The 9,814-nt window shown below is 38.8% G+C and overlaps 1 protein-coding gene across 3 annotated transcripts in view; it reads right to left on the reverse strand.

Moving 5' to 3' along the window:
* Positions 1 to 425: 425 nt before the first annotated feature.
* The window catches only part of NRIP1 (nuclear receptor interacting protein 1), a 95,807-nt gene continuing 86,418 nt past the window's right edge, over positions 426 to 9,814 (reverse strand). For all 3 annotated transcript variants that reach the window (XM_019668113.1, XM_019668112.1, XM_019668114.1), the window contains one exon: positions 426 to 7,692. In XM_019668113.1, coding sequence (XP_019523658.1) covers positions 3,873 to 7,340 — 3,468 coding nt within the window. In that variant the 5' untranslated portion in view covers positions 7,341 to 7,692 and the 3' untranslated portion in view covers positions 426 to 3,872. The remainder of the gene's footprint in view (positions 7,693 to 9,814) is intronic.

The raw sequence follows: 9,814 nt of genomic DNA on the forward strand, positions 1-9,814 counted from the left end.
GGTTTTACTGTATTTCTTTTATTTAAAATAAACTTAACACCCACTGAAACTTGGATAAAAAAAAACACCTTCTAATAAAACATTATCTTAGAACAAATATATATCAAATCACTTTATTTTTGAACACGGGACAGACTCTTTCCCCCTCGAAAAATCTACAGTGGTCATTCCAGTCACACATCGAGTACAGAATCCAGGCCAGGCAGTGCCGGCCAAAGGCCATCTTCGTGAGCTATGCTTCAACTGCCCTATCTCTAGATACAGTGACTCACAGGCGCCTTCTTCTTTTGTTATTTTATGTTTCTGAGAAGGGCAAAGCATCCTGGAAACTTACTGCTATTTTCATGACCAGAGACTTTTATGTTTATGGAAAACCTAAAAACCAGAGAAAAATCCACACAATAACAGTCGTTTGGAACCAGAGATAATGCATTTTTTTCTCATTTATTCAAATTCACTGCAGGAAGTAAACGCTAAAAGATTAAAAAACAAAACAAAAAAATTCACACTGCAATATGTACAGTTTCATGACATCACATGAAGAAATTAAGTTTCTAATAAAAATGACAAATTATATTACTGAGTAGATCACATCAAAATTGGCTGTGTAAACCCCAGAATTCATACCATGAATGGTAATGTGCCTGTATTCCAGTATCTTGGAATACTCCTGGTATAATATTACATTTCCAATGGGATTAAAAAATTCATGAAAGTAGTTGTGTGGACTCTCTATGTTGAAAAGTGGTTGACTTGATTTAAAAAATTTTAAGACCCTTGGATTCAAAGCACATTCTTTCACAAAGCTTAAACCACAGAAGTCATGTCCAGAAATGGAATACTGTCATGTTGGGATGAACATCTGATTTGACTTAAGACATTTTGCCAAATGCACAGATGCACAGGGTCCCCCATGCACTTTTCATGCAGCAGGTAATCACAACTTAAATAAAAGGTTTATTCTATACATTTTGTCCAGACTTGCAACTGTATACATACATGCACAATTTTTAAACCTGTCTGATTATATTTACACTTATACATGGAATATACAGAAACCAAAGAGATTAGAAGGCTTTTCTGTTGCATTGGAACAATACAAAATATGTATTTTTCATTAAGGAAATCATTATTTACATCACCTTTAAAAACCGATTTTAACATCTTCATGTAACAAGTCTATATATATATATATATATACATATACATATATATATATATATATATACACACACAATTATATATATATATATATATATAAAATATATACTCTCACCAGTTTACTCTTCCGTAAGATGCAGCAGAGAATAAACAGGTAATGCTACCTTACTGATGTCAATGAGAGCTGTAGTACCCTTTCACAAATGAATTTATTAGGAAGAACTTATCTAGATATTTAAAATAGTCCTTGAAAGTGTGTATCCTTTATCTACATATGCATAAACAAAGATAATTTATGGATGTATGCCTTTTCTGTTCTTTAAAATCATCCTGAAATCAAACTGGGGACATTCTCTAGTAAATCAGAATAGCATTCTGTGTGGTTATGTTTATTTATGTATTACATATCTTCATTCCTTTAACTGTAAACGACAAAAACAACCAACCACCCACCCAAACAAACAAACCAAATAGCAATGCTGGCCCTTGATATTCTTTTCCCTGACCTAAATTTCACCTCCTTGTAAAAGCCCATTTTTTCTAGTATATCTCTAACGCTCCAGATCTTTTACAATGGCAGAAAAAAAAAGACTTGTTTAAAAGTTTATTTATATAGTGTCGACAATAAGATTGCCACACAGTAAATATGGGATGGAGTAGATTATATTCATTGGCCAGTGGAATTTTCATTTCAGAATAAACATACGCCTTCATCTCTCCATGATGTAGCACTCCTGACTATTATTTTACAATATATCCAGTACCTATTTACAAATCATTTTGAGAAAAAAAATAATCATTTAGGGTTTTAGATCATATTAAGAAATAACACTCATTAATATAAAAATCTTAGAAATAACTTCAAGTAGAACAACTTCAAATAGATTTCCTTCTAATAACAGTTGATTATATAACATTTTTTTTTTTGATAGATCAGTTGCTAACCTGGTTCAAAATTAAAAACAAAAATATCTGGTGAATGAATTGTGGGTTATAAAAACTGAACTTAAAAAAACAGACTTGTTTCATGATTGAAACCCCATGTGGCTCAATAAGTTCTTCCAAGACAAAAAAATCATTGTTTACTAATTTTAACCACTATTTTAAAAATAACAGATCAATGGAGTGACTGTGTACAATTCTCTTCTGTCAAGTATATGTGCCCTTTGTACTTTTCTGTTTAATCGATCTGAGTTTAGTGCCTTTCTTGGGTTTGAAATAAATGTTTTCATCTTTGTCAGCATTGTTCTTAGGACAATGATTTTAATAGAAGTTAAGGATGTTTTCAGGAGAAGTTTCCAAACCATCCTGGAATCACCTGAGTTTGGTTAAGTGGCCCTGTTTTCCATCCCTAAGGCTAGTTAAGTAGATGTTATTCATTAGAACACAAAAATAATCAGATTTTCCTGAGATGTTGAGCCAGATATGAAAGTTGTCCCCTCCACCCAGTATTTTTGTCATAAAAAGTGTTCTGAACCCGATATCCAAAGATATAACGGTAATATATGAACTACAATATTGCAAATATTTAGTTGATGTGTGACTGTACTGGGGAAAATACAGGCATCAAATAGTTTTTTTTACAGTCCTGTGTTCTGAGAAAAGTTAGTTATAAGCAATGGTTCTCCAACTTCAGTGTGTAGAAGAAACACCTAGGGAGTTTCTTCTTAAATGCAGATGAAGGTTCCCAGGTCCGCTTAGCAGAGATTCTTGTTCTGTAGAGCTGAGATGCTGCCTAGGAATCTGCATTTTAAAAACAAATGCCCCAGATGATTCTAACGCGGGTGGTCTGAGTCCAGCTTTAGGAAACCCCCGCCCTAAGACTCACAGGTACCACAGTAATGGCAATAAGTAACTCTTACAAGAGATGGTGAAAACTATCCAAAGAAAAGCCATTTTGCTTCTGTTAAAAACAACTCCTTAAATATTAACTATTCAGGAAACCATCTGAAGATAAATGTTAACTTTCCTAATTTTGTAAAAGGAGGAATATTAATTTAATAAAGTAGTTAAAATACAAAAATGGAAATCTGCCTTTTTTTTTAAGGATCTATCAAACTTCCATCAATTGTAATCAATTTTTACTAAGTAGTACAAGGTTTAAAGAAATACATATTGAAAAGGACTAGGGTGGGCTGACACATTGGGAACCACAAAACCCTTTCCAAGGGTTAAAAATAAATACGTTTTTTAGCAAAAGTGAAAAACGTAAGCATATATTTTCTACTTTATCTTTGAATCGGATAATGAAAAGTGAATCGGCACTAGGTATTTTATTCAATAATTATCCTTTAAAGAGTTATTAACAATTTGGACTTTAAAAAATGTGTTATGTAAGCTGACTTCTGAAAGCAAAATAAAGTACCCCACTAAAGGCAGCAAAATGCATTAATCCACTATGGATGGAAATTTATATTTTAATTTATGCCTATTATGTGTGATTATAAAGAATTTAATTCATAGGTTACTCACAGTTGTCTGATGCATACAGAAGTGTTAAACAACCAATTGCTAGTTCAGTAGTTTCCTCATGACATCTAACATAAAGCAAAAAGTAGTATGCATATTTAAACATCACCAGTAACCAATACTTTTAGAAATGAAAGTTTCAATTATACCATGCTTTTCTCAAATCATGCTCTTATTTATACAGATGTCAAGTTCATACTAATTAGTTTTAAAAAGACCCAAAGCTGAATGGCAGGTACATTTCATTCTGATTCTTTTTTTATTGTTAGCACGTTTCCCAGAAGTCCATAAACTTCTCCATTTGTGCTGTGTGGGCAAGAGACATTATTTCCCATATGGCTATTATAAGGGCTTCTTAAATTAAAGAAAGAAGCTTTAGTTTCTGCAGCAGGAAGTAACTCTTCTTTGACTGTAACCTGTGAGACACTTTCAGCAGATGAAGGCTCCCTCCAAATGTCCCTGTCCTGTGTTTCTCGACTGGTAACAGAATTGCCTCCTTTCTGGAGCATGTAATACAGTATCGGGTTAGTTTTGGTCAGTCTCGGAGAGTCTTTTTCATACTCATTCTTATCCACATCTGTAATGACCCACTTAATGGGTCCCTTCTCACTGGGCATGGAACACCCATTCAAAAGCCCACATTCTGGTCTCGACCCCGCAATGCCCAAGGGCTGCTCAGGAAAAGGAGGACTCATGGGAGTTTTTACCACTCCTGGGTATGGAAATGTCCTGTTATCCATGCAACTGTTGGGCTGAGTGGAACTGTACATCAGTCCATTCAAAGAAGAAATGCTGAATTCAGGTTTGCTATTGGTCACATTATTTTTGTGTCCTTTCTTTTTACTCTCAATGACAGAGTTACTCCTGGGCTGGGACAAATCTCTCACACAGTTTTCTGAGAGGAGCAGCTGTTTCAGAACATTGAAGCTTTTGCTCTCTCTGGCCCAGCTCCTATGCTCACTTTCACTGGCCAACCCATGACTGGCCGGATACTTAAATTCGAGATCATTTCTGCTCAGTTTCAGCTCTTGCTGGTTAACCAAGGATCCATACAGGACCTCTGGAGCACTGGGGCTGCTTGCAGCATCGACTACGTGATTTTTCATCTTTTTAAGTGGATTTTCTAATGGCTCAGCATAAAGCTTCCTTTTCTTAGGGACCATGTAAAGATTCTTTGATTCTAAGAGTGCCAGTTCACTATTTCTGTGACTGTTGTCCAGATCATCTGCCAGGTAACTCTCTTGATTCTGCCTCAGCAATCGACTTAACAGGCCATTCTTTGAGAAAGAAAAATCCTGAGGTGAAATGGGCTCCGATTTAAAGTCCTCGGGAGCTGGTAAGGCAGCTGCGCTTCTCTGCACGGGAGGAGCCATACCTAAGAATGGGGCGCCCTTCGCATCATGGCTCAAGTGCACATCTGTATTATGAATGTGTAAGTCATCGCAAGGCTCAGATTTTATTTTTACCATCAATATTTGTTCACTTAAAGCTCTATCTGCATGTTCCTGAGTACTTTCATCTCTTAAAGGGATTTTCTCTTTCTTTTCACTCTTCCCTTTGTTGGGGTTTCCCAGGAGCAACTGGAGGACAGTGCGCCTTTCGAGCAGATTTTCTATTTCAGAACCAGAAAGTCTTGGTTCAGAACCTGTCGCTTGACTACTGAATGCTTTATTTTCTTCAACTGCATTTGTTTTATTTGAGAGCAGAGGGCTACTTAATCTATCGATCATACCCATGGGTTTATCTGTATTTACACTCAGCAGCTGCTTACTGGGTCTCTGCTCTTCCCCTGAAGTGGAAGACTGCATTCCACATTGCGCTAAATTCTGTAACAGTTTACTGGCACTGAAAGTGGCAGAGTTTTGTGCACCTTCATTTTGGACTGGTTTCTCTCCTTGCGATTCTTTGCTTTTTGTAAGGTCCATCAAGTGGTTCGATACGGTATTCGCTGGCTTGTCAGACTGAGTGCCACTGGCGTATGGTGGAGAATTCCATTTGATGACCAGAGAATGCTGGGAGAGGTTGATGGGAGATTCTGCTTTGGTGGATGCAAGTAACGGCGGAGTGCTGACTGGAGTAGTCCTGTGTGTGCTGGGGCTTTCTATGACAGAAGTCCTCATGTAAGTCTGTGTGCTGAACTTTGTCACATCGCTCTGTACTTCCTGAGGGCTGTTGTTTCTTTCTACATTTTCATCATTCTTGTGGCCAAGTAGCAATTGAAGAAGTGTTACTTTCTGGTGTGAGCTGAGCTTAGAATTCTTTGAGGTATCTTGATCTTTGATATCTACGTCAGGGACTTTGGGATCCCAGGTGTTGAGCAAGGATTGAGTTAAGTTATCCAGAGAAACAGGTTGGCTGGGTTCTGGTTTTTCAGTTCTGTGTTTGCAAGACAAGTCTATGGGAACACAGTTGGAGTAAGAACTTTCGTCACCACTGCTATCATCAGTAAAGCTAGGATTGTTATCTGAGTATTCATCAAGAGTTGTAGGCGTGCTACTATCCTCAAAAAGGCTTCCTCTCTCACTGTGACTGTGTCCATTCGTTGGCTTAGGTATGGTCTGGCTTTTAAGAAGATGTAAAAGCAAACTATTATTAGCAGCTTGTTTTACGTTGTTTCTTTCCGGTGAGTTCTTATAGCCTGCATTTTTGGGGGAAGAAGGAACGATACCCATTGGGTTTTGAAATGTACTTTTGCTGGCCATTAATTTGCTTGATGGTGTCCTTGTTTGACCATTAAGATGGCTTGACATTCCTTTTGAGAGCTGGAAACTGCCAACATCCTTCTGGCCATTTTCTTGTAATCTGGCCATAGCAGCAAGTCTTTCACTTGCCGCTTGGTTTGCGTTTTGTGTTTTTAAAGCATGTTCCCGAGAATACTGCTGTAAATGGGCTTCACTTGAAAGGAGTAATGCTAGCTGACTACAAGCGACACTAGGTTTGGGTGAAGTGGCAGGACTCGCCCTTTTTTCCACCATGCTTGCAACAGCCTGTAATCTTGCAGCACATGACAAGGGTTCACTCATGACCTTTGCTCCACTTTGTCCAACATGATGAGGTGACTCTACGAACCTATCTCTGATGAGGTTCTTAGTCACGTCAGGAAGATTGGTATCAGGCTTTTGCTCTTTAGCTTTACTTTTTTTCAACAAAGTTTTTAAGTGACTTGATGCAACACCGTAGCACCTTAAATCTTTCTCCACTTTTAAAGAATCGTGGCTAAGGGCATATCCTTGCTCCTTGAGGCTCTGCCTAATTTGTTGCGACAGAGCAACAGTCTGCAGCCTCGAGCTGAACGACTGAAGCAGAGAGGCCAGCAACGTGCTGTCCTGCTTGCCTTTGGGCACACTGTCCACCATGCCAGCGAGCAAAGCTTCCTTCTTGACGTTCAGATTTACAATGGAGTCAGACAGCCTCTTCCGCTTCGCTGCATTCCAGTCCTCAGAAGACTGCAACAGTCTGGCTTTTTTGAGATGCAGCATGCCAGATCCCTGATATGCATGTGTGTTGAGAACTGGACCATTACTTGGGCAGGTGGGGAAGGCATTACCAGAAATGCTAAAGTTCTGATCTTCTTCATTACGCCCAGCAGACTTTTTGTCGACGGCAGTACCTGATCCCTCTGCTGCCTGATGCATTAGTAATCCTTCTAGGTAAGTTAAAACAATAGAATCCTGGTGCACATCAGAGCCAAGCTCTTCTCCATGAGTCATGTTCAATAGAAGTGTTCACAAGGGCTTGGTTTCTATTCACTTTAAAAAATGGTTTTCTGTGGGTGAGTGAGATGTAACTTTAATAAGTGAGAGTCAGTTCACCACCTTCCATAGCAATTAAACAGTGATGTACTGTTACATTCCGACCACGATTTCTTCTGACAATGACAAGATAAAAGGCAGGCTCCCTCCTATGCAGTCTGATCACAGAGCTGATCAACTCCTAAGCAAGAGGCAGCAGCAGAATTCCTTAACGTGGAGGTCTGCAGCGGCAAGCGGCGCGAACCCTCAGTCACTGTCCTGCTCCTCCTCCTTCAGTTTTTGTTCCTCATTAAATGCAAACACCAGTGTTCTAAAAAAATAAAAATAAAAAATAGTTAAGTGCAGAACTAGAATTGTGCTATGATACAAAATACAGTACTTGTAAGTTTATATGTGTGTGTATATATATAACATTATATATAATGCATATATATATATATATATATATGCATTATACTCACTTATTTAGTAATTATTGCCGTTACTATTAAATTGGAACTCTCCTGGAAATCCTATGAATGAATCCATACTGTAAAAATGATCAAATCATTTAGAGAAAATACTTTAATATTATATAACTGCCTTCCAAAACCCACCAAGCTTTTGAATTTTCATTACTATTCTGCAAAGTAATGTGAATGCTAACTCTCTTTTATAGCAATACGGCTCTATAAGGGAGCTGGAATTAGCTTCCTTACATTATTAGGAACTTAGGAAGGAATAAAAGCAGAACTGCACAATAAGGAAAAGAAATGCCCATGACATGGACCCATCCGATGAGTCTGACATAGGCCTGGGGCCTATAAAACAGGTTCACTTCTGACAACATCCTCCAAATATCAGATATCCATAAGTAATTTTCAGAATTTCTGTTTTCACAGAAATGAAGCTAATAACAAATATAAGGTTATTTTGTAGGGCTGTGGAAAGTGTGACAGTCTTAGTCATGTTCATAAACATTTAAATATAAATCACAAACTTATTTACCCCTAATTTTTACCATGATGTTAAAAACAGCAGAGTGATTCTTTAGCTGCTCATGCAGATCTATCAAAGGTTTAATGTGTCTGCTTCAAATTTTTACTTATGTGCTCTATATAAAAATTTTAATATTGAGGGCCGGCTGAGCGGTGCGGTGGTTAAGAGCTGGCTTGGGATGCCAGAGGGCCCCGGTTTGGATCCCACATATGAGGGCCAGTGACACCGCCCTGCACAGCTAAGATGCTGAACAACAGCTCAACCTGGAGCTGGGCTGCCGGGAGTCGCCGGCAACGGCGTGGGCTGCAGCCCCTGTGGCAGTGGGTTGCCATGGGCTACCATGTGTAGCCAGCAGCCAGCGTGAGCGGCCAGCAGCCAGCGTGAGCGGCCCTCAAGCCGCTGTGAGCGGCCCTCCAGAAGCCGGTGACTGATCTGCCTCGTCCAGGAAAAGCGCAATGATGGTGCCAACTTGGGCCAATGAAGCAAGGTCCTCCACAACTAGACTGAAGAACAAAAGGACAGCAACTTATCTGTTCCCATTCCCCAATTCCCCAATAAAATATTTAAAAAAAGAAAATTTAATATTGAGGTCCATTCCTACCAGATACAGTAGAAAGGTTACAGGTAAACCTGTAACCCAAAGTTTCAAGGATGTTCCTAATATAAAAAGCTCTTCTCCCCACCCATGCTATTTCATTTTTGTGACTTTGTATGAATAAGTATAAATAAATTAAAATGTTATCTGTTATTTGAAAATATTTTTAGAAGATATTTAAATAAAAATTGTAATTAAGAATATGTTAGAGTACTTGCATCAATTTTTAATTTAGAAAACATGGTTACTATAATACGTATAAATACAACTATGTGTATACACTAAGCTATCACATCGCTGTAGAAAAGTGGGCAAGAAACAAATTTAGAATAGACTTGAAGGGAGAAAATTTTGTCTAAGTCAAGGTAGTTACTTTTCATTCATTTTTTTGAAAAGAATTCTATAAGCAGCACCAATTACATGTAGCAGTGAGAGGAAAAAGAGCTTCACATAGAACCCTGTTTTTTAATAAAATGAATCAGTAAATCAAAGATTGTGATTACTTAGGTTAGAGACTGCTTCAGGTGCCACTCAGTGGCCACAGCTACCACCATTCTAGCAGAAAATGAAGTGCCTGAGAAAGTAGGAATTCTGAGACTACTCAAGGCCTAAATTCACTCGGACCCTACAATTAAAAATTCTTCAGGGAGGGCCGGCCGAGTGGCGCGGTGGTTGGGAGCTGGCTTGGGATGCCAGAGGGCCCCGGTTCGGATCCCACATGTGAGGGCCAGTGACACTGCCCTCCACAGCTAAGATGCTGGACGACAGCTCGACCTGGAGCTGGGCTGCTGTGAGTCGCCGGCGACGGCGTAGGCTGCAGCCCCTGTGGCAGTGGGTTGCCATGGGCTACCGTATGTAG

Source organism: Hipposideros armiger, unplaced genomic scaffold (genome assembly GCF_001890085.2).
Source record: "Hipposideros armiger isolate ML-2016 unplaced genomic scaffold, ASM189008v1 scaffold_517, whole genome shotgun sequence".
NCBI classification, from domain to species: domain Eukaryota; kingdom Metazoa; phylum Chordata; class Mammalia; order Chiroptera; family Hipposideridae; genus Hipposideros; species Hipposideros armiger.